Source organism: Myotis daubentonii, chromosome 10 (genome assembly GCF_963259705.1).
Source record: "Myotis daubentonii chromosome 10, mMyoDau2.1, whole genome shotgun sequence".
In the NCBI taxonomy this organism is placed as follows: Eukaryota; Metazoa; Chordata; class Mammalia; order Chiroptera; family Vespertilionidae; genus Myotis; species Myotis daubentonii.
In genome coordinates this window covers 74930002-74955040 of record NC_081849.1, presented here as the reverse complement: position 1 = coordinate 74955040, position 25039 = coordinate 74930002, and the positions used below count along the sequence as shown (strand labels likewise).

Below are 25039 nucleotides of genomic sequence, written 5' to 3'. Positions count from 1 at the left end.
ATTTCAGATGAAATGATGATTAATAGCATTGCCTCAACTAAAACAACTATATAATTTGAAAATCTTCACTATTGTAGCTATTAAAACATACTAGAACAAGCAACAGTAAACCATTGGTAAGGATATTATTTTTGAAAACTTTATAAAATATAAGCAATATATGGGGCACTGAGGTACAGTCTGTGTCCCCCTTCCCACATACACAACAGAATCTGGAAAATGGGGGGCTGCGGTTTATACTTAGAGATAAGTATCAATTAAATCAACTCATAATTGGGAGAGAGAATATATGTACCATGACCCGTGGATCATTAATCAGTGATAATGCTACTATAGCTAAAGAGAGAATACACAATAGGAAGTTCATCGAGAGATACCCAACCCCTTCTGACACAGCTCTCTATGTGATCTGCTCTACTGCACATGCAATATTCTTTCAAATTTCAATAAAATTTTATTGTTTCAACACAAAGTCTTTATTCAGGGGTCAGCAAACTAGAGCTTGCCGTCGAAATCTAGCCCACTGCCTGTTTTTTTAAATAAAGTTTATTGGAACATAGTCACACCCGTTTGTGTACACTGTGTCTGCTGGTGTTTTCTCCGTATGATTGCGGAGTTGTGACAGACCATGTACCCACAAGCTTGAAAATCGTTACTAAATGACCCTTTAGAGAAAATGTCTGTTGACCTTTGGGTTAGAATGCAATTTTCCTCTAACATTTTTTTTCTCTAAAGCAAAATATTAAATACATCCTTAAGCTATCATGTATCTAAAAAGGACCATACATTTATGACAACATATAGGGAATAAAGCAAGCTAATGTGAGCTTATAACGAGTTTCCACTCAACATGAAAAACATTTGCTGCAATCTGATAGAACGGAGTTATTTAAATAAGGATGCCTGAGTGGTTCTGGCCCTTTAAAGACAAAACTTTCAAAGCCAGTAGAGGCACCAGAAGTTCATTATGTTCTATTTTACTCTACATGATAAGTTTATCTCTAAATTGACAACTAAGGGGTTGTTATTTTTCAGTTAATTGAAACTACTATTGTGAAATATTACTTACATTTTCTTTAATTTCCGTAGTTTTTCCAGTATTCCTAGCCTCGGGTTTGATAATAGCAATACTGTATATTCGGTCTGGGGAAAAATAAATAGAAAAATTTCATTGTCTTGGCACTAAGACTAGATAATGAAGGTTTTAGTGATTAAAAATGTAAACTACTGATGTCCAGTGAATTTTTGTCCATTGACAGCTTTGTTCTTATTGCGGCATTTCAACTACCAAAGAGGTTCTATTTGGAATCAAAGTGCACATCCTACATTTGCATACAAGAGAAACATTCACAAGAGTTTGTAGTACAAATAATAATAATAGTAGTAAATAAATAAATACATAAATAAATAAACACAAAAAACAGACTAGGTAGGCACTGGTCCTGAAAGGCTCCAGACATAGAGAGCAAAGACAAGGGGAAGGGAAGCATAAGAAATTTCTTTAAAAAAATATTTTTTCATATTGATTTCAGAGAGGAGGGGAGAGGGAGAGAGAAACAGAAACATCAATGATGACAGAGAATCACTGATTGGCTGCCTCGCCCCACACAGGATGGAGCCCGCAACCCGGGCATGTGCCCTAACCACATGCCCTGACTGGAAATCGAATGATGACCTCCTGATTCATAGGTCGATGCTCAACCACTGAGCCACACCTGCTGGGAAAAAGAGGTTTCCTTTTTTTAAAAAAATATATTTTATTGATTTTTTACAGAGAGGAAGGGAGAGAGATAGAGAGTTAGAAACATCAATGAGAGAGAAACATCGATCAGCTGCCTCCTGCACATCTCCTACTGGGGATGTGCCCGCAACCCAGGTACATGCCCTTGACCGGAATCAAACCTGGGACCTTTCAGTCCGCAGGCCGACGCTCTATCCACTGAGCCAAACTGGTTTCGGCAGAGGTTTCCTTTTAATAACTGGATCTAGTATTGCACAAATCATAATTTATCCTACCAGTTCCTTATCAATTCATACTGATGCTATTACCAGCTCTTTGCTACTTTAGGTGATGCTGTAATGAGCATCCATCTACTACAAATCCCTTGCCATTACTTTAAATTTTCTTACCAATAGTATCTTTGGATGCTGTCCCGGCAAGTTCTGTATTTGAGCCTACAAGTCCAATTTCATGATACTATGGAAGAAAAATTCAAGTAAAACAATTACATTTTAATGTGGTAGTGAGTTTTTAAAAATTTTGTTTCTGATAAACATTTATAATCCAAGGGATAAAAGGTAAAGTGGAAATGTGCCTGCATTTATCTAACACTGCTTTTCCCAAACATTCCATTAAAACAGGATAAAGAATATGTTAAATAGGTAGGGTAGGGGAACTATCATAAATAATGTATATATGCTGTATGGAAACGGTTAAAAAAAACTTTAGAACTTAAGAAGAGTACAAGGAACAAAATAAGAAAGAAGCATAGATTAACAAGAAAAATAATAAATAATAAATAATAAATAACATAATTATCATATTAAAAGATCAAAGGATTTGATAAGTTTCAAGATCCATTCCTGACTATTACTATTAGTAAATTAGAAACAGAAAGATAACACCTTAACTTAAAAAAAAGTCTTGCTCAAAACAATAGTTCATTGCTTACTATAGAGTAAAATGCTAGAATGGGTGGGGGCAGTGGTGGGGGTCTTCATTACTTGAGAAGCCCTGAAAGTGCTTCTGTGACTCTGTATATATCTGTATAATAAAAGCCTAAGCGATTTTTACAGTGGAACAACCAGAACGACCAGTTGCTATGATGCACACTGACCACCAGGGGGCAGACACTCAGTGCAAGGGCTGCCCCCCTGGTGGTCAGCGTGCTCCCACAGAAGCCAGGCTCATGGCTGGCAAGTGCAGTGGCAGTGGCAGGAGCCTCTCCCCACTCCACTGCAGCGAGGTGTCTCAGACTGCCAGAGCCCCGAACTGAAAAGAATGATAAGAACAAACTGAGGTCTTGGGGTGGTTAGTGCCTGCTGAGCTCTCCCGTTGGGTCTTGTGCTGATGATGTATAAGGCTGGCTATTTTGTGTGCCATTCACAGGCCTCCCAGTGGGTGCTTGGGTGCTAGCCACTGTCAGAAGCTGACTATAATCGGCTCTCGGCAACCTGACCAAAGCTTCTAATGGTCCACAGTTTGTACCTGCCTCTGCTGAGTTGGGCTGCACATGGGAGGGGCCAAGCTGTGCTCCGAGACCCACATGTTAGCAGCATGGGGCCCAGGAGCAGATCCCTTAGGACCTGCCGCCACCCACGTCCTGGAATATTTCCCTGACCTCAGGAGGGTGGAGCCCCTCGAAGGCAGGCCATTGGGGTCTGCTGGGAGCTGGGAGTGCCACTCAGATTCCTGGGAAAGGGAGGGAAATGGTTCCACCCCGAAGCCAGTCACCAATGCCCCCTGAGTCTGACAACCCATAGACCCGCTACTGCCTCCTCAGTGGGGGTTGAGATGCAGGGTGTGGCCAGCGGGGATTCCAGAAATGGGAGGAGGTGAGCAGGGGCACCAGACCAAGGCAGGGCACTGGTACCAATCAACAGGTGCAAGCGGCAGCTGCCAGCCCCGATCGCACCTGAGGACTTCTCCACCTCCTCCTGCTCCTGAGGGGAAATCAGGGCAGCAGCCACCACTCACACCACTGATGGCGCCTGCCGGGAGCCGGTCCATCCTTGCTGTTTCAAGGGACCTGGCATATATGGCATACTGTTCTTAATATGTTTGCTCCCCTTAGCGCTGTGTGTTTTAACCAAGGTCACCTCTCCGAGAAAGGTTGTTTCCCCAGGTAGGGATTTTTCCCTGAAGTCAGGGAGGGGATAAAACCCCTCAACTAAGTGCCAGGCGGGTAATTAATCCCTTTAACTACGAACAATCATGCTTAAACTACATAATCTTTTCTCCCTGGAATGGAGATAAGAAACGCCCTAACCTTTGTAATAGAGATTGATAGGATTGAATCAACTGGTATAAATACAGTTGTAACAAGACAGAAACACTCAGAACTTAGAACAGAATCAAGAAGACAGAATCTACACGGAGCCTAGAGACAGAAGAACTTTGCTGGAGAGAGCATGCCGGAGGATCCTGGAGAGGGACTGGCCTCGGAGCCTAGAGACAGAGCCTAGCGGGAGAACATGGCAAGGGATCCTGGACTGAACCTGACTACAGAGATTGGCAGGAAAACCTGACTGGAACCTGGACACTGAACCTGACTGGAGTACCTGGACAGAACCTCTCTGGAGAGCCTAAGCAGAACCTCTCTGGAGATCCAGACCAGAACTTGGCTGGAGATCCGGGCTAGAGATCCTGGCTAGGCTGCTGATCAACTGAACGCTGTCTCCGTGTCATTCCTTCTTCGCCGACTCCGTCTATGCCTTTGGGGACCCCTGGACCTGCTGGGGTTGGACCCCGGCAGGCGCCAGCCACACTCACACCCGTTGCTGGCACCAGCTCCTATTGCTCCACGCCGTCAGCAGGGGCGAGTGGGGCCAGTACCATCAGTGCATGGGAGCAGCGGCGGCAGAAGCAGGGCTGCCAGCAAACAGGGTACTGGGGCCTGCAGCGGGAGGGTCTGTGTGGGGGCCTGGAGAATGGGCTGAGATCCACCCCTGTGCCCACAGTTCCTTTCAAGGTGCACGAATTTGTGCACTGGGCCCCCAGTGTTTAATAACAGACAACAATGCAATAAGCATTCTTTTCTATATTTGTCTCATTATCTTAGGAAAATTTATTGGGAGCATAATTGCTCAAAGGATACCTGTTTTTTGGGGCCTTTGATTCATATTGCCAAGATACTTCCCAGAAACTTTGCAACATTTAGATACCTAGATAGTTATAAAACTAGGGACAGTGCTTTAGGAAAACAACAAAAAAGATGTCATAGCTGTTTTATAAAATAAAATAGCCAGGAGTACAAAGTATTACCTGAGGGCGAACGATTTCACCTGCTGCAATTTTCTTCTCATCATTCACCAAGTTAATAACTGTTTTATTAACAAGTGGTGCGTTTGCACCCTCAATCTTTGCAACAATTTTGCCATTCTATAAAGTAAAAGAAAACATGAAGGAAACATTCATTTTCAAGATAAGTCAATAATTAACACTTCAACTAAACTAAGTAACCCCACCCTGACACATACTTCCATCACCCCTTTCTTAGCAATTGTATTAGCCATTTAAAAATAAGGTCTCAGTGCCTGGCCAGTTTGGCACAGAGTGTCAACCCATGCACCAATAGGTCACTGATTCAATTCCTCTTGGTTTTAGCCTAACAGCACTGGGAAGCCTTCAGAATATTTAAACAGAGGCAGTGACCATGATTAAAACTGTTGTTCGTTAAGATCATTTCACCTACATGTAGAGAAAGGATTAGAGGGGGAGCAGGAGAAGATACACAAATTCGAAGCTACTCTAGAAGTGATGATGAGAGAGATGGCTGCTCAGTCTCTGGCGGTGATGATGGGGAAAAAAGCAAAACAGATAGTGTGAGGAAAACTTGGGTGGTAAAATTGATAGGTCCAAGGTCTGGTGTGGATTGGGTATGACGTAAAAGAGAAGTCGCTAAGACAACTTTCAGTTCTGGCTTGAGAAACTGGATCAATTAAGATGTTATTTACCCAAAGAGGCAACACTAGAAGACCATGTTTTCTGGAGAGAGGGAGGATTGGATCAGTTCATTGTGAGATGCCCTAGAGACAACCAAGAGGAAATGTCAGGGCACCAGTTAGACACTCAAGTCTGGAGCTCAAGCATAGGGTTTAGCTGAAGCTGTAAACTTGAGTTATTGATACATCAGAGGTGACAACTGAGACATGTGTGGAGATTTTCTGAGTAAAGTATATGGCATGATGAAGTCAATATTTAACAGCTAAGTAATGAAGGATAAGTCTGCAAAGGAGATTGGCGGGGGGGTGGGGGGGGCCATCTGAAAAGGCGAAAGAACCAAGCCACACAAAAAAACCAAAAGAAGCAAATGTTTCCAAAGGAAGACTGGTTGGTCACTGGCTTCAATGCAGTTGAGAGGTACAGTATGATGAAGACCTAAAAGTATTCATTATATTTAGCAATAGGCTGGCAATTGGATACATTAGCAACAGTAAATTTGGTGGAATAATCAGACAGAAGTTAGATTGAATGGGTGTGACGTTAACGGGATGAGAAGAAATGGAGTCAAAATAGACATAAAAACTCTTCTGAGAAATGTAGCTGTGAACTAAATGAGAGAGATGGGTGGGAGCTGGGGAAGGACATGGTATCAAAAAGAAGTATTCTATTTTAAATGTAAAGACTTACTCATAGTCAAAGGCCAATGAGAAGGATCTAGTTGAGAAAGGCTTAAACAAAACCCAACATTCTAATTACCATTTCCCATTAAAAGGAACTTTCCAACAATTCGGTGAGCTTTCTTGAAACAGCCCTTCCTGATGAAACTTGCTGGAGAGAATATGTTGTCAGGTAAGAATGCAGGCCAATGCGATGGGCCATTGTGGGAATATTTGAATAAATTAACAATGGGCTTGATGATAGTTTTGTGGTTACAGATTGAGACTCCTAATGCTTACGAATATGAAGCATAAGTGATGACAAAGTTGGAGGCATAAACGCAGGCGTGATTGAATGAGGTGCACTGCAAGAAAAGTTCATTGAAAGTTAGGTGGTCAAGAATTGAGAGTCCAGTCCTGGCCAGGGGGGTGCAGTTGGTTGGAGCGTTGACCCATATGTACCTCAAAAGGTGCAGGTCCAATTCTTGGTCAGGGCACATACCTAGATTGCAGGTTCAATCCTCGGTCAGAGAGCATATGGAAGGCAACAGATCAATGTTTCTCTCTCTCTCTCTCTCTCTCTCTCTCTCTCTCTCTCTCTCTCTCTCTCTCTCCCTCTTTAAATATCAATAAAAACATATCCTTGGGTGAAGATTAAAAAAACAAATTGAGAGCCCAGGATATTGGGTAGATTGTCAGTGTAGATACTGAAGTCCAGCATGATGGCAGGACATGGGTGTGAAATGAAGGCTAAGCCACAAGCTCAAGTCGTCAGTCACCCACACAACTGATCTGAAGACCAGTAAATGACAGGAATAAGGTGGGGAGAATGAACCAAATTGAGTGGGCCTCCAGCAAATAAGGAAAAGACGTTTATTGTAGTGAAAAATAAAGAAACATCAATTCTACTCCTGGCCTCAAGAACAATCGGAGAAAACAGTTCTGGGCAGCAGGGAAAGTGCCCTAAGTAAGGAACCTGACTGAAGGAAAGTCAAGGAAGTGGAACAAAAGCTCAGAGCCCAGGGTGAAGTTCTTAGAAGCCAGACGACTGCTTACATCAATTCCAGAGGCCACACCGGAGAAGGGTTTGAAAGATGGGGGAGGACTAGAGAAATGGGTCAGAAAAAAAATTCTGAGCATTAGAAGGATGTGGTTGCAGGTAGAAGAACGTTGACTGGATGGTCCATTTAAGATCTACTGACCAGGCCTGGCTGACTTGGCAGGGGGTTGGTCATCCCAGAGGTCCAGTCTTTCTTCCTCAGTCCCATGCTCCTAACTGCTGCTGCTGCTGCTAGAGTCTCTTCACGGTCCCATTCGCTTAAGCCCCTTCCTGCTTCAAGCAGTTACTCATTCTGATTCTCTAAACAGCTTCCAGGCCAGCGGTTAGCAAACTATGACCCAACGCAGAGCCAGTGTTTTGGCAAAGCTGAAAATACTTCGTATCCAGCCCTTCACAGAAGAAGCTGGCTGACCCCTGATCTCACTCATCAAATCCTCCATATCCAGATCTGCAATGCAACTTTAAACTCATTGAGTCCAGTAATTCAGTTCCTTGAAGTCATTGCAAGAGTATTATTTAACAGAAGGGAAATGTTATATCCAAGAAGTGTTTTCAGGTCATTATTTTTAATGTAAAAGATGAGAATTGAAGTGCCCAGCAGCAGAGGAGGTCCTTGCCCTCTGTGCAAGGCCTTTCCTTACCACCCCGGTTCTCTGGCTCCGCAGCAGCCACACTCTTGTCACACGAGTTAGCACTTAACTGGGCATCCTCCTCTAAGAAAATAGCACGTACGACGGTCTTCTGATTATTCAAGTTGTGTGATTATCACAGAATATTTGGAAAATATACAAAAGTATAAAGAAGAAAAATCAAATTATACATCCTTTCCCCATACATAGACAGTCTGATGAATGCACTTTCTGTCTTCATTGGCAAATACAGAGATAGAAGTAATATATTTACAAAATAGTGATCACACAGCTATTTCCTTGGATTGGTATATATGAATATTTATAACCAAATCTCTCCTACTAGGTATCTAAGAAATTTCCAATTTTTCACTCCTGTTAATACTAATTCATCATACAAATGTCCAATTATTTCTTTTTTAAAAATATTTTTTTTTATTGATTTCAGAGAGGAAGGAAGAGGGAGAGATAAAACATCAATGATGAGAGAGAATCATTGATTGGCTGCCTCCTGCACGCTTCCCATTGGGAATCACAACCCGGACATGTGCCCTCATCCTAATTGAACCGTGACCTCCTGGTTCATAGGTCAACACTCAACCACTGGGCCACGCTGGCTGGGCTGTCTGATTATTTCTTTAAGAATGGTAAATACATCTTGTGTTTCTTTTCCCTGACCAGCTCAGTGTGTGGTAGTCTAATCTCTCAATCCATTTTTAGCCCCTAGAAGTCAGGTTATAGAAAATATATTAATAGATAAGCAAAGATGAAGTAAAAAATCTATAATGACTTTCATCAGAAAAGAGTTCTGTGGTAATTTTATAATGCTACTTGCTCTTTAACTATAAATTGGAATCTGATAATACATTCTAGAAAATAAATATTATACTTACAACACTAAAAAGAAAAATAGGTTCACAGTTATCTCTAAATGGCTGCAAAGTCGCAACGCTGTCAGCTTCAGCCTGGAAAAAATATATTAATATTTCACATGATAATATAGGAAACGATAACAAGTCATTAGCTACACCATATAAAAAAAAAAAAAAAACAGATACACATAAATTTTACTTTTACATTTACTCAACATTCTCTTAGTATGCAGTAGTTGTTTTAAGTATCAAATTGCAAACACTGGCATGTCAGTCCCTGCATCATTTGGCCTCAACCTGACTTCTGGCTGTTCACCTTTATGGTGTCCCACACCCACCCACCCCCCATCACCACCCAAAAAAAGAATGAAAGAGGCTGAAAGTAATCTATCATATTAAAGACCAGAAGTCAAATATTTTATTTTAAAGTAATCAGATATCATTATTACAATGTTTATCCTATATAATAAAAGGCTAATATGCAAATTGACCAAACAGTGGAATGACTGGTTGCTATGGCATGCACTGACCACCAGGGGCAGATGCTCAATGCAGGAGCTGCCCTCTGGTGGTCAGTGTGCTCCCACAGGGGGAGTGCTGCTCAGCCACAGCTGGGCTCATGACTGGCGAACCTCTCCTGCCTCCATGGCAGCGCTAAGAATGTCCTGGACTGTGAGAGGGCGCCCGCGGGGTTGAGAGAGCCCCTCCCCGAGTGCATGAATTTTATGCACCAGGCCCCTAGTATCATAACAAAGTACTAACAGGTAAAGCATTTAATCTTGCCTAATAATAGACAAACATGTAAATTAACCATCCCTCTGCTACATTCACCAGCTAATCAGGGGAGTATGCAAATTAACCCAATAAAGATGGTGGTTAATTTGCATACATAGGTGCCCAGTGGCCTGGGTCCCACGAACATCATTGGGCACCCAGGTCACTCCGAGGTAGGCCCCGTGTGGGCCCTGAGCAGCCCAGGAAGGGCCTGAGCCAGGGGGTTCCTGGGCAGGGCCTGAGCCTGGGATCAGAGCCGAGGGACTCCTGCCCAGGCCTAAATCCTCTGCCAGAGGTGTTAGGCCTGGGCAGGGGCGGAGCCCACAATGGGAGGGAGCAGGGGCAGAGCTGGCGATTGGAGGGAGCAGGGGCGGAGCTGGCAATCGGAGGGAGCTGGGGGTCCCCTGCCTAGGCCTAAAGCCCTGGCCAGAGGCCTTAGGCCTGGGCAGGGGCCGATGGGAGGAAACTGGGAGTTCCCTTCCCAGGCCCCGAGGCTTTAGGCCTAGGCAGGGGCCGAGCCAGGGATCGGTGTAAACTACAGAGGAAACACCTTTTCTGACCACTCATTGTCTAAGCTCCCTGTATGCCACTGGTAATATTCTCAGTAACTTGGGTAATAAGAATCCAATAAGGTGACCTAGGGTTTTTCCACCACACTCCTGGAGAAAAAAACGAAGGTCCGCTGCTTTAGGGCTAAGAAATGTCATATCCTGCCTTAGCCAGTTTGGCTCTGTGGATAGAGCTTCGGCCTGCTGATGGCAGGGTCTGGGTTCAATTCTGACTAAGGGCATGTACCTAGGTTGCAGGCTCCTCCCTGGCTGGGGCCTAGGTCAGGGCTCATGCAGGAGGCAACCAATCAAAGTGTTCCTCTCACTTTGATGTTTCTCTCTGTCTTTCCCTTTCTCTTCCACATTCTCTAAAAAACAATGGAAACATATCCTTAGGTGAGGATAAAAAAATAATAATAATAAAGAAAGAAATGTCATATCCTATGAAAGACACATCTTGAAAATGCCTAAAGAAAGTTGTCATTTTTTTCATGGTGAAGGGACTGGAGTCCGTGTTGATGAAAACACTTTGGTGGCTGCGGTGACTGGCAGTGGCTGCAGCAGCAGGGTGATGGGGCTGGTGCCTTCCCCTGATCAGCCCGGTCGCCTCCCACAAAGGGAGGCCAGGCTGCAGCTTAGGCCCGCTCCCCAACGGGAGCAGGGAGCGGGCCTAAGCCGTCAGTAGGATATCCCCTGAGGGCTCCCAGTATGTGAGAGGGGGCAGGCTGAGCTGAGGGAGCTCCCCCCCCTCAGTGCACAAATTTCGTGCACCGGGCCCCTAGTAACATTATAAAAGAACAATAAATAAGTTTTACTGAATTTTATATGTATTGCTACAATGTTAGTACAAGTCTCCAAGTCTTTTAAAAGGGAACATAACGGGGGGGGGGGGGGGGAGGAAAGTATATGACCATTAAGCTTAGGGTGATGTAAAAGGTAATCAATGTCCCAGGTCTTAATTTTGGATTTAAATTTACAAGTTCAGAAAGGTCCCCTTCCTTGGCTAGCTGCAGAAAGTAAAATATCCAGCAAATGGACATTGTAATTCATTTTCTTTACCCTTTAGGAGCAAGTCATAGAAAAACAGCATCAATCTATGTGCATATACTATTGTTGAATGCGCTCAAACATAACAGAACAGAAACCATTCAAGGACAACGCGCACATTTTTTTGTTAAATTTGACAGGTGCACGTATGGTAGTTAGGCATATTTTGGAAAGATTACTAGCACTTCCCAGTGGGATAGACAAAGTCATGGCCTGTGGAGTAGGCTGAGGAGTTCCATCTGGTCCGGGTACTGCTGGAGGACAGTCATAAACCCCACGCCTGTATCCTCACACAGCTCTGAGCCGTGTGTGCTGAGTTAGGAGCCTAACAACACAGGATTAATAGAATTTTCTGATGATGCTTGATGGTCTGTGATCCACTTGCCAGCTGTTAGATCCTTCTGATACTGTCTTTTAACTTCTTATACCAACCCGCTTTCTATTGCATGTGCTAATTCCCTTTAGGCCCCACTCTCTGTCCTCTGAAACTAGGTTTTCCTCCCTGCCAAGGATCAACTTTAGAATCACATTCCGGCCCTATTCGGGTAGTTCTGACTCTTCAGAGTAAAGCAGGTTGTTATGGAAAGCTGCCTTTTAAAGCACTACAAGGGCCCGCCCTGGCCAGTGTGGCTCAGTTGATTGGAGCATCATCCCATGCACCGAAGGACTGTGAGCTCCATTCCCAGTCAGGACACATACCCAGGTTGCGGGTTCCATCCCTGGTTGGGGTGTGTGTGGGAGGCAACCAATCACTGTTTCTCTCCCACAATGTTTCTCTTTCTCTTTCTAAAATATATATTTTTAAAAAACTTTTCTAGACAAAAAGATTTAAGGATTGTCTATAGCCAACTACTCTCTCATTTTATTTTACTTTTTTTTTTCTTTTTCTTATTGGTTCTTTGCCACTTACTGTCTTGAAGATAAAAAAAAATAAGAAGAAGAATTGAGTTCCCAAGCTTGAGCTTGCTTATTTATAGAAAGGACAGTCAAACACAGGTTGAGGTCAGTAAGCAATCTCATTCCAAGGTCTGGGTTGGAAGGGGTCAAGGAAGGCCTGAAACATGTTGAGGTTTCATGTTTGCTTCAAGGATTATGCCTTGTAGGGGTAGGGAGTAAAGATATGTAATTAGTTATCTGCTTCTGCATCTTAGGTCTAGGTGGTCTGGACATGTTTCTGCCTAATAGAAACAGAATGTGAGCCACAGTTATACTTTTAAATTTTCTAGTAGCCACATTGAAAAACTAAAGAGAAACAGGTGAAACTAATATTATATTTAACAATACAACTTTCTTATACGATAATATATCCAAAATGTGATCATTTTAACATGTGATCAATGTAAACATTATTGAGACATTTCACATACTTTTCTTCATACTAAGTCTTCAAAATCTAGTGTGTATTTTACACTTAGGGTACTTCTCAATTTATGGGCTAAATTTTAATCATAAATAATGGTCTCTAATTTGATTTCATAAAATTTACAGTAAAAAAAAAGTAGATTCACATACCCAAGTTTTCACAAGCAACTCTAAAAATTTTACAATAATTGAATTGAGCATAGTTTTCTAATTTAAATACATTAATTAAAAAAATTCAGTTCCTAAGTCACACTAGCATATTTCAGTGCTCAAAAGACACTTGTGCCTAGTGGCCACCATATTAGATAACAAAGCTCTCAGTAGTTAATGATTTAATGTGGATACATTGAAAAATACAATGAGTTCGGCTATAATATTTTAATCCTTTGGGTGGCAAATAAATGAGGGAAATCACTATCATTAGAAAATTGCTACCTGGTAAATGCCCAGAGTCCTTCTCAAAGCTATTCAGTAAATAGTATTTGCAGCCCTTATTCTAAGAGACACAGTGCATAAGGTCAGGTGAAAAGAAATATCAATAAACAGATAACCATTTCTATACTTTTCTAATGTTCACAACCATGGTCAATAACCTCAACGTTATAGGCATGGGGTAAAACTCTCGTCTGTTCTCAGATCAGGTAGAACTAAACATATAGTAAAACTACCCAGTAATCACTCTCCATTTTGAAGACTTGACAGGTTGTTTAAATCAAGACCATCCTTAAAGAGAACGCTTTAACACCTAAAGTAACAAGAAAACAATAGTTTTATGGAAATTAAGTCCTTACTACAACAAAATGCAGAATTTCATCTTCGTTCAGCTCATTTTTCAGCTTCCTGAATAACGTCTGCATTGCTTTGCAGGGTCCGCACCAGGCTTGGTAAACATCGATCACTAGAAGATGATGATATTTATGAAAGGATAGAGTCAAAGCTTCTGAAAGAGCAGCTTATCCCAGGGCTGGTGCAGGCCAAGGGCAAAGACATAGCAGGGCTTTGTGTGGAGTAGAGAGCCGTGCTCTGTGCTGGGGTGCCATGGGGAGCCCTGGGCCAGACTCCAGGTTACTGGTCAATGGGGGAGCCCCAGTACCTGTTAGGCCTTTGTTCTGCAACATCTCATCCCAGAGGCTCTGACTATTGATGACAGTCTGCAAAACGGAAGGCGCTGTAAACGGCCTTCCAGTGCCAGTGCACCAAGTAAAGAATTGCTGCTAGGTCATGCCTACCTGTAACTGGATTTCTCGCTTTTTGCCTGCCATTTATCCACTGTCGCACGAAAAAGGGGGAGAAAAATAGAAAACATTTCAGAGAAATTTAAAGCATGTCCTGTTTATGCGTTCAAGCAACATCTTAATGCACCGTAGACATTTCCCTTCCATATCGGCTTATGTACCACCACCACCCACCACCCCCACCCACCCCCCCCACCCCACCCACCCACCCCCACCCCGCCCCGAGACTCCAGTGTCCGAAAGGCCTCTTCCTGCTGGGCGCTCTGCTAATGCTGAGCTACAGCAGCCAAAGGTCTTCCTAACACAAGCATCCTGAGCAAGGTAAGAATGTAAGGAGGTAGGGTTTCTTTAAAATATCCATCAGATGCTCAACCGTCAGAGGGAAGGTCGGGGAGGGTGGAGGTAAGGGGGAGAGATCAACCAAAGGACTTGTATGCGTGCATAGAAGCATAAGCGATGGACGCAGACAACAGGGGGTGAGGGTGAGGGCAAGACTGGGGGGATGAGGGGACAATGGGGGGATAAAGACACATTTGTAATACCTTAATCAATAAAAAATTTAAAAAAAAATAGTTGTGTTTGTTTTCCTGGAGCATTATGTTCTCTGTTTTCATCAGCACACGTTCCCTCTGAACATGCTCATGGATCTTGCTGGAGAGCCCCCACCCTCACCCCCCGCCCCACCCCCGCTCCCGGGAGACTTCATTTTTAGAACCAGGCTACTAGTTGTAGGGAGCACAGCATAAACTGTCCACAGGTGTGCAACCAGCGAGGCCCAAATACCTGTTCAGTGGCGTCAGGGGCTTTGAGAGCGAGCGTGTCTGCGAGTGTGACAGCAAACACTAGTGTGAGACAAAGGCGTGACCCAGAGCAACCAGACTACATCCCAGCAAATCGTGTGGATTCCCCCCACAAGCCCTGCACAAAACACAGCCTCCTTTAAGCTCCACGGATGTGTTTAAACAACAGGAAGGAACACACACACACACACACACACACACACACCCCAAGATCTAAGTCGGCCGCTTTGTCTAGGCCTGTGGCCTTTGTGGACGAGCTCCACCAGGTTGAGTACCTGGGGCCCCGGCCGGCGGGGGCGGCGTGTGGCCCGGCCCTGCTGCGCTTCCTGTGGGTGCTGATGGGATAGCCCGGGGAGCAGTAGGGCGCCAACGTTTTCTGCCAGCCTTCTGGCCGCCCACGAGCCCAGGCACACCCCACCTCCCCCCACTCCCCGCCCTCCACCCCAACCGTTCAGCTTCTCCCGCCTCCACCCCTCCCCGCTCCTCCCAGCTGCACCGCAGGAGTTCCGAACTGGGCCAAGGTTACCTGCATTTGGCCGGGAAAATCGCTCCCTCTAGCGCCCCTACACTGAAGGGACTGCCAAGGCCTGTTTCCCCCTCCTCCCTCAGCTGCCTCCTCCCTGTGTCGGTCTCCCCACGCAAGGCAATAGGTGAAATTAGGTTTTTAAACATTGCTTCTATTGATTGCAAAAACCTTGAATGTTGAGGCTTTGAAACATAAACTTGATGAGATTTTGATTTGGGTCTTTCTAGAATTGACTTCAAGGACAGATGCACTCTGAAGATGTTAATAAGAAAATGTGTTTATATTTTATTAGAGCAGAATGTAAATTATAAATGCCAAATAGCCCAGGAAAGATATTACTCCCGAATGGGTCTAATAGTTTGTTATGCTGCTTGCATATAATTGACATTATCTTTCAAGATTTGTTAAAAGTGTTCTTTCCTACATTGACCTGCCTTCTCTCCCCCTCCCCAGTACAGCACTATCTATAGTACTTAATTATTTTCTTGGGTTACAGATTTATTAGCACCTAATTGTCTCATTCGTATATTCACTGGATCTCTAAATATCTCTGAAGTCCCAGAGAAGAAGAACTGATCTTTTTTCAAATTTACTGAATCTTTTTAAAATATATTTTTATTGATTTTAAAGAGAAAGGGAGAGGGAGAGAGAGATAGAAACATTGATGATGAGAGGGAATTATTGATTGGCTGCCTCCTGTGCGCCCCCTACTGGGGATGGAGCCTGCAACCTGGGCATGTGCCCCTGGCCGGAATTGAACCTGGGGACCCTTCAGTCCGCAGGCTGAGGCTTTATCCACTGAGCCAAACCAGCAAGGGCTGAATCTTTTTCCTTCTTTCTTTCTTTCTTTCTTTCTTTCTTTCTTTCTTTCTTTCTTTCTTTCTTTCTTTCTTTTTTTTTGCCATTTCTCAAGTGTTGAGTCCATCTAATGAATACTTATTTGTTATTTTATCTTTCAACTTTACAATACCCATTTTTAATAGTTTGCATTTCTCTGTTGAGATTTCCTATCTGAAACATTCATTGACATCACATTTTCATTAATTTTCAAATACCTTTTCTTTTCTTTGAACATATTATTTTTTACAGCTGCTTTGAAATCTTTGCTAAATTTTAACAATTGGTCCCACTCAGAGACAATTTCTATTAATGCTCTTTTCTTCTTAAGCAAAGGTCATAAGTTTCTGTTTCTTTGCAAATCTAGTAAGTGTTAGCATTGTAAAGACTCTGAGTTCTGTTGTATTGTTTTAAACATTGCTATTTAATTGTTCTAGTAGGCAATTAACTCTCTTTCCAGGACTCAAAATGCAAAATTAGAAAACCCCATAATGTGTAGCATTTAGTAAAAAGATAAGCTTTATAATATAAAGGTACAGGTGAGTTGAAAGTCAACACTGGAAAAGATATAATGTAAACATCATAAGCATAAAAAGTTGACATGATTATATTAATATCAGACAAAGTGACTTCAATACAAGAATATTTTCAGATAGACATTTCCTGATGATAAATAGTTTCATCAGGAAGACAAATATTTTAAAATGTATCTAATAAACAACAGAGCTTCAAATACATGGAGCAAAAAATGTTGCCTGAATTAAATGAAAGAAAGGCATATCCATAATCATAATTGGAGAGTCTAACATCACTTTCCAAATAACTGATAGAATAAGTACACACAAATCAGTAGGTTATTAAAGATGTAAACAACCTTATTAATCAAATTGACCAAATTGACATGTACTGACAATTGCAGAATACACCATCTCTTCAAGTGCACTTGGAATACTTTCCACAATGAACCATATAGTAGGTAATTTAAAAAATCATAATAAATTTCAAAAATTGGAATCTTTCAGCATATTTTCTCTAATCACAATAGGAATAAACTAGAAATCAATAACAATAATATATTTGGTAAGTTTTTGAACACCCGATAGTTAAGCAACACTCTACTAAATAACCAGTGAGTCAAATAAGAAACCAAAAGGGAAATTAGAAAATACTTCAAATTGACTGATAATTAAAACACAACATATAAAACTTTGTTGGATATTGGTAATTCAGTGGTTAAAGGGAAAGTATAATATTAAAGACATATTACAATAAGACAGGTTTTAAAATACATAATGATCTAAGTTACAACTTAAGAACTAAAAGAAATAACATATTTAAGTAAGGCGAAGAAAGAAATGAAAAAGGTTAGAATAAAAACCAAGTAAATAGAAAACAGAAAATAAGGTGATATTGACAATATCAAAAGTTGTATTTTGTAAAGATCAGTGAGATTATTAAATTCAGAGCTATAGTGATCAAGAAAAGTAGGTAAACAATAATTACCAGCATCACAAATAAAAGATGAGACATCACTGGTGACTTCACAGCAATAAAAATGACAGGAATGGAATATTATAACAACTTTATGCCACCAATTTTTTAAGTGTAGATGAAATAAAAATTCTTTGAAGAATGGAACTTGCCTTTTTAAATACAATTATTATAAAATATAAATGTTTTGTGCATTTGAATACATATAAAGATATCAAATTACAGATATTCGATTACAGTGGTTTTTTATCTAGAGTGATAACAAAAAGTAGTTTCAATAAGCCATTAATTATACTGCAATATTTGGTTACTGATACTGAAAATTATCAACTATTACTTGTATGATTATAATATATTAATTCTAAATGAATACTTGTTAATGTTTGAACAACATTATCCATTAGAATAAAATTGAAAGCAACATAAATGGCCCAAATAGAGGAGATTGTATTAAAGATGATTAATTGTTACAGATGAATATGATGGCTGCATTGAAAAGATATTACTACTTATCCTTGGATGGTGAAATTACTTGTAATCTTTATTTTCTTTTCTTACTTTTTCTATATTTTCCATACTTTATGCAATTACAGTTATTTCAGAATCAGAAAAAGCAGTAAATATTTTTAAATTCATTCTCCTCAGTATTTTTACAGTAGATTTTCTTTTATTGTCCATGGGTTCTTTCTCAGCTACTTTCAACTATTTTAACTATGAAGATTAATTCTCATTTAATCTAGCTTTCCTTGCTACTTTAACATGACATTTCACTTATTTTCTGAGCATTGCTTTTTTTTCTAAGCTAATGGGTATTTTTTCAAAGAGACATCTTCCCCCCCCCCCCCGTCATAATAGCCATCTTTACAGAAACATCTTAATACTACCTTCTTACCTTTACTAGATAGCTCAATGCCCTTCAAAAGGCACTTTCTCCCCCCTCTTTGATGTGAAAGTGCATAGACTTTGGAGTCTAATAATTTAGGTTTAAACCCTGGCATTCCCTTTACCCTTAGACTAACATAGAGCAAAGTATATAACCTTTTCAACCCTAATTTTTCTATCTTAAAATGGGGATTGTAGTAGCATGTTTGTGAGATTAATGGTATAAATGATGGAAAGTGCCTAACAGAGAGTGTGTTCCACAGTTGGCACGTATGTTTACTTCTCGCTCCCTGCTTTCTTTGGTTGTTTCCTTCTGAGGCAGGATCTGATGATGACTACAGAATTTTAAAAAATATAAGTTGTCTCAACTAGTACAACACTGAATTGACATTTTCTAACGAGATGTTCTTGGGTCCTAGTTTTACAAGGGCAAATTCCTAAATGCCAAAATTTATAAGAGCTCTGAGACTTTTCTCTCTTGTTACTATTATTTAATTGCTTCAGTAAAATCTAAATCAAAACTCTCCATTTTAATATATTCTGCCTATAGCTTTTATGTGAATTGTTCCTTTACATATATTTATAAAAATAACTCATGACATCATTTACTGTCTGCACCCTTTGAATTTTATACATAACAATGTGTAAGTGGCTGCTCAAAAAGTCCCTGTGGTGGCTATTTACACTTCTGAGAAGCGCTCGCTCTGAAGTCAGACACCTCTGACCACATCCTGCCACCCAGCCTCGAAAGCCCTCCCGCCCTTGCCCATTTGGAGGACTGAGTCCCTCCAATGGGGCTCAGCGTCATCTTTCCTCTGGTCAGTCATCCTTCACCACAGTTCCAACGTGACACATCCCTGCTTATAAGATACTTAAAGCTCTGGGACTCATGGCTTCCCAAGGGGTCCTGTGCCTAAGTCTTTCCCAGCTTTAAAGGGTCTGTTCAGGGGTGGAAGGACTTCCTAGAAGCCTGACAATGCAGCCCGACAGCGTGGCATAGGGCAAAGCTGATGATCAATGTGTGGCAAGGGAGCCACCCCTCACCTTCCCGCTTCCAAGCGGACATCACGATCAATCAGGATAATTCTTTTCTTCTCAGTCTCAGACCCATTCTCAGCAGAGCCTCAAAGGCTCCAATACACAAGCTTCTGTGGCTTTAGAGTTGCGGGCCTGTGCTTAGATCCTCCTGGAAATCCAACACGAGCCCCAGTGTTGTCCCACGTCAACTACACGGAGGGGAATACTCCCTCCAAGATTAGTCTGGGCACAGAGCAGGGTTCTCTCTCCTCTTCTCTAACACAAACCCTGCTGAGACAGGTTAGTAAGCCAACAGGGTAACAGAGACAGATAGTTAAACAGCCAAGCAGTTTACAGCCATCTAGTGAATCGCAAAATCCTATCTTCCCTAACCAAGGACACTTAAGAGTAAATGGTTTACACTTCTCAGAGCTACTTATCTAACCAGAGGGTAAAGAGCTCAAATCACCCTACTCAGGGAGATGGATAACAGAAATCAATTTGTGCCAACCACACCCAAGGATGAATGAAGGCAGGGGAATAAATCTCATGTTGGTGCATCAGCATAAAGCTGCTAAATATTCTATTAAGGTCCTCCCCTAAGACCTCCCCTAGAATTCCCACCTTTGGAAAACAGACAAAAACCATAAGACACGGGACCCAGCATGGGCTCTCCCCCTATGGAGCACACCCACACCTCCCCTCTTCTCTCCCCAGCCCAGTCTCACGGAGTGTGCAGCGCTTCTGCCTTCCCCTCCTCCCTCTATTTTCCCCCACGCATGTTCCCTTTGCCTTTCTCCTAAGCTCCAAGGGCTCTTTTGCCCCTGTAACTTATTTCCTGAGCCCACACAGCCCATCTGGCTCATCTTTTCTACTTCTGTGACTTTCTAAATCAACTTTCTCTTGTAATTGGAGTCTTGGATCTGAATTCTTTCTTAGCCAGAACTCAAGTGCTGAGGTTGCTGCATTGAGGTCTAACCTCTGCCACCACTACCCCCTCTACGGTGGCCCCTAAAGAGCCCAGCGTGACATTATTTTCATTAGTATCTGATAACAGTCCCCTCAATCCATAACCAACTTTTCTGTCTCCCTAAATTATTTTCCAAGTTTTCTGATCTGTGATAGCACAGTGGCAATAAATAAGTATTCTCTTATGCAGTCAAAATTTAACATTTCCCAGAAATGAATTTAAGCTTTGATTCAAGTCAGTTATCCCCACGTGGAGTTCCCCAAAGAACCAGATTATAGTTCCAGCTTGGAAGATATTTCTAGGAGTGGGATATACCATCTGGAGTGGGAACATAAGGCCTAGAAGAATAGGCCTAAAAGTAGTTGGGAGAAGAGAAGGAGAAAGAAAATGTAATGGTTCATGGTGATCAATTCTGCTTCCTTCAAATAAAGGCCTTTGTGTTATGTTCCTGAGTCCAAACAGTATCTAAGTCTGGGAAACACGTCCCCAATCAAGGAATGCAGCCCTGTGCTGGGCAGCGGGGCAGGTCGTTGTGCGATGGTGGTCATGGCAGCAAACACACCCCTCAGAGGTGGTAGGGGTAGCTACCAGCCCCCCAGTGAGAGGGAAAAGGAGGAGTCAAACTCAGGGAGGAGCTTGACTCCCAGAGGAATGGAGCTGTGATAAGCACTGCCTCAAGGGGAGTTGCCGAGGCCACCAGACACTCTGAGAAGGCAGTGAGACTAGCTGACAGTGCCTCTAGGCCTGAGTCACAAAGGGAGAAAAGTCCATAATGGAACCCAGAGGCCACCTGGCAGGGGCTGTAGCCGGAAGGGCTGCAGGCCATGCTGGAACTATGGTGTCGCAGTAGGGGAGGAACAGAGAATAAATCCTGCAACTTCACTCCTCCCTCAGGATGGAATCTCCTACCGGTAACTCCCACGGGCCAAACCCAACCAGTGGCCCATTCGCAAAAGATACCCATAGCTCAGCACATCTGGTGCTGTTTTGCCACTAATATAAATACTTCACCCAAGATTTCATAGCTACTAACCAGTTTGGAACCGAAGATCTCCAGATGACTCCAAACGCTTGTGTGAACTATGCTGCCTTGTAAACCAGCAAGGCCATTGTTCGGTTATTCGAGTCATTGAATTTAGTCTTGAAGGCAGCATCATTATAAGCAAAGCAAAAGAGCATCTCGATTTTTATATCCGATAACTGGAATCCAAGTTGGTTGCCTTGGTTGTTTTTGTTTCATTTAACTGATACCAGTATTGATTTTCGTTTACTCTTCACCTGAGGATATGTTTTTATTGATATTTTAGAAAGAGAGGAAGGGAGAGAGAAACATCAGTGTAAGAGCAAAACATCGATTGGTTGCTTCCCAGATGCTCCCCTTCTGGGGACCAAGCCCACAACCTAGGTATGTGCCCTGATAGGGAATCGAACCTGCAACCTTTTGGTGTGTGGGATGATGCTCCAACCAATTGAGCCACCCAGCCAGGGCACCAGTGTTGATTTTAATTATGTAACACGACTTGGTCATGTAGGGTAACTTGAACAGGTTAATAACAGTCCCACAGTCTCAAGGTTTTGGGCTCTAATACAGTCTTCGAGTACGCTTAGACTACATCCAGATGTCTTCCACCTTTTACATTTTCTTTTCTTGCTTAATGGATCCATGTCTGGGAGGCATTCTCAGCTTTCTTTTTTTTTTATTATTATTGCTTAAAGTATTACAAACGGTATTACATATGTGTCCTCCCCCCCCCCCCCCGCCCTGCCCTTGACAATCCCCTGGTCTCAGCTTTCTGATACCTACTATGTCTTAGTAAGAATCAAAGTACATCAATGTCCCTTCAATTCTGAAAGGGTTTCCTCTAAATCTCTTGCTTATCGGAGCTATTCTTTCCCTCCAAATATCACAGCCAGCAACAGTAGATTTATTAGCTATCAGTCATTTCCATAAACATAAATTGAATGAGTTAAGATTTCTATAGAGTCACTATCTTGAGGTTCTATGGACCCCAAAGAATAGATAGTTTGGAGATGGAGGCAAAGAAGATGGTAAGATTAAAGCTCCGTGAGAGCAAATGTAAAAAGGAGAACAGCCTGGGTGGTGTATAGGGAAAGCCAGTAGCTGTGCTTAGCAGAAATAAATAGTGCATGAAAAGAGGTAGGGATTAAGTCTCGAAGGGATATATAGAGCCAAGGACATTGAACTATGTTATATAGTTAGCAGAGAACAGACAAAGGTTCTATTGAGAAGAAGGAAACAATCAATTCTCACAGTTTTTCATGGAAAAATAATTTGGTGATGACTAAGAGCAGACAATTTGAAGTCATAGTAGAATCCATTTAATTGAAACTATTTTGTTACAATGATAGAAAACTGATTACAAAGCAAGTGACATAACATTGTTTAATGAATAACTCCACCTATGAAACACAGCATATCCAGGCAACAGAAAGTAGTTAAAGCAATAAAAATTTCATTATAAAGAACCAGCTCAGAATTTTCTGTCCCTGAATAATTTCGAATAAAGTGTACCCGGAATGCATGGTGGGGCACAAAACAGACAACTATTACTATAAGGAAAAAGAAGCTCTTGATTTGAGCTCTGAACTCTTGATGGGTCCACATACCAGGCCTAAGAGCCTTTATCAGTTGAACAATGACACCCACCTGTATCAGAAAGAGGGTCATGACCACTGTGATCATAATGACAATCATAGAATAGTTCACCATAATGACTTTCCTGCACTTGAGATCTCTGTAGAACTCAAAGCATCGGTATCCTGAGTAACTTGGATCTATGCCATATAGTAAAAAAAATATTGGCAGAAAAACTAGGCTACCCAGCATCCAAATACAAATGCTTAAAACTACCGCATGGTACTTTTGTAACTCTTGCATTTGGAGTTTCTTAAAATAGATGAGCAATCGGAGTAGGACGATGGCCACATAGAAGACGAAGGTGAAGTACATGTGACAGTATACTATGCTGCTAACCAATCGGCAGGTAAAGGATCCGAGCTCCCAGACATTTAATACATAATAGCTGAGGCGGAATGGAAGGCTGACCAAGAGAACTGAGTGTAACACTATGATATTAAGAACAATAGTGGCGATCACTGATCGGCTCTTCTTTTTGAACATCAAACGGGACATCAATACCGTTCCAATAGTACCTCCAAGCAAAACCATGCCGTAGAGTATTATCAGAATCATCCTGAGGTGTGCCTTTGAGATGTTTGATGGGGTGGTTGCATTGATTGAATCCATGCTTCACCACAAAATGCTTAGAAGACCACAAACCCTTAAATGAGAAGTTTTACAAAAGTATAATGAACATATTGAAACTTTACAGCACCTGCACATTAATAGTATTGTGTTTTGCAATCCTAGCCAATTAGTTACAAACCTAAAACTGTGTATCCAATAAATACTTTCAGAGGCTCCGCTTGATTATCCAAACATATTGAATAAACAGAGTTGAATGGGACAAAATTATGAAAATAAGTGGTTTTTTTAATATAAAATTTGGCTGTACACTCAGGTATTCTATTAACCTATATGCTTAGGCTCAAGTATCAAAGCCGGGATCAGCCTGAGACATGTTAGCTCTAGCATGAAATTTAAGGAAGAGCCAAAAACTCAGTCATCACAATGAATACTATTTTAATGCAATATCTTTTAGAAATCAAAATCAATGCAAAAAATTCATAATGGACAAAATACATTTTTTTAAAATAAAGGCCAGGTCAGTATACCCACAGTACACATTCATGTCAGATCTATAAAGGCCATCCCTTCTATTGTCAGAAAGCCCAGTCTGTGTAGAGAAGGCAGTCTCAATCATGTGTAATTCTTGTAAGAAGATGTATCAGACGACATTTAAAATATTTTCTGTGAATAATTTTTGAGCAGGAATATATATTACCAACATTCTTTTCTTCTTCTTAACCCTGAATCTTTTCCTAGACTGATGTGTTAACATTTTGGTAAAAAGTTTGGGTTTGAGAGTAGGTTCTATTGAGTTTTTATTTGAGTTTTCCGGGTACAGATGCATAAGGGGTAGTGACTCTGTAGCAGGAAGAGTGTTGGCAATCTACTGTCCTGCAAGCAAGTGCCAACCCTGCCGGTTAGCTGCTGCGGGAATGTGCATGGAGCTCTAGCTATGAAATGGGACTGGCCATACTGCTTACTTTAAAGGGCTACTGGGAAACTAAATGAGTTAGTGTGTTTGAGACAGCTTTATAACTGAAATAAAAAGCCATATAGCCCTAACCGTTTGGCTCAGTGAATAGAGCATCGGTCTGCGGACTCAAGGGTCCCAAGTTCAATTCCGGTCAAGGGCATGTACCTTGGTTGCGGGCACATCCCCAGTGGGGAGTGTGCAGGAGGCAGCTGATCGATGTTTCTCTCTCTCCCTCTCCCTTCCTCTTTGTAAAAAAAAAAAAAAAAATCAATAAAATATATTTTTTTAAAAAGCCATATAAAAGTTATGATTCTTGGGGACGAGGTGGGGAAGGGGTAGAGGGTGTCAGTGGGGAGAAAGGGGGAACATCTGTAATGCTTTCAAAAATAAAGATAAATTTTAAAAAGTGATGATTCTTAAGGTGAAATAATAAAAGCAAAAAGACATAATTTACCTCTTTCTTCTTACTCTACATAGGGGTAGA

The 25039-nt window shown here is 41.8% G+C and overlaps 1 protein-coding gene across 1 annotated transcript in view; it reads right to left on the bottom strand.

Moving 5' to 3' along the window:
* NME8 (NME/NM23 family member 8) overlaps positions 1 to 19450 on the bottom strand; it is a 39787-nt gene extending 20337 nt beyond the window's left edge. Inside the window, exons 1-7 of the mRNA XM_059711283.1 lie at positions 19429 to 19450; positions 13707 to 13781; positions 13405 to 13511; positions 8904 to 8975; positions 4985 to 5101; positions 2131 to 2197; positions 1070 to 1143 (exon numbers count right to left, since the gene is read on the bottom strand). Of these exons, the coding sequence (XP_059567266.1) occupies positions 1070 to 1143; positions 2131 to 2197; positions 4985 to 5101; positions 8904 to 8975; positions 13405 to 13511; positions 13707 to 13781; positions 19429 to 19450 (534 nt within the window). The remainder of the gene's footprint in view (positions 1 to 1069; positions 1144 to 2130; positions 2198 to 4984; positions 5102 to 8903; positions 8976 to 13404; positions 13512 to 13706; positions 13782 to 19428) is intronic.
* Positions 19451 to 25039: the final 5589 nt, after the last annotated feature.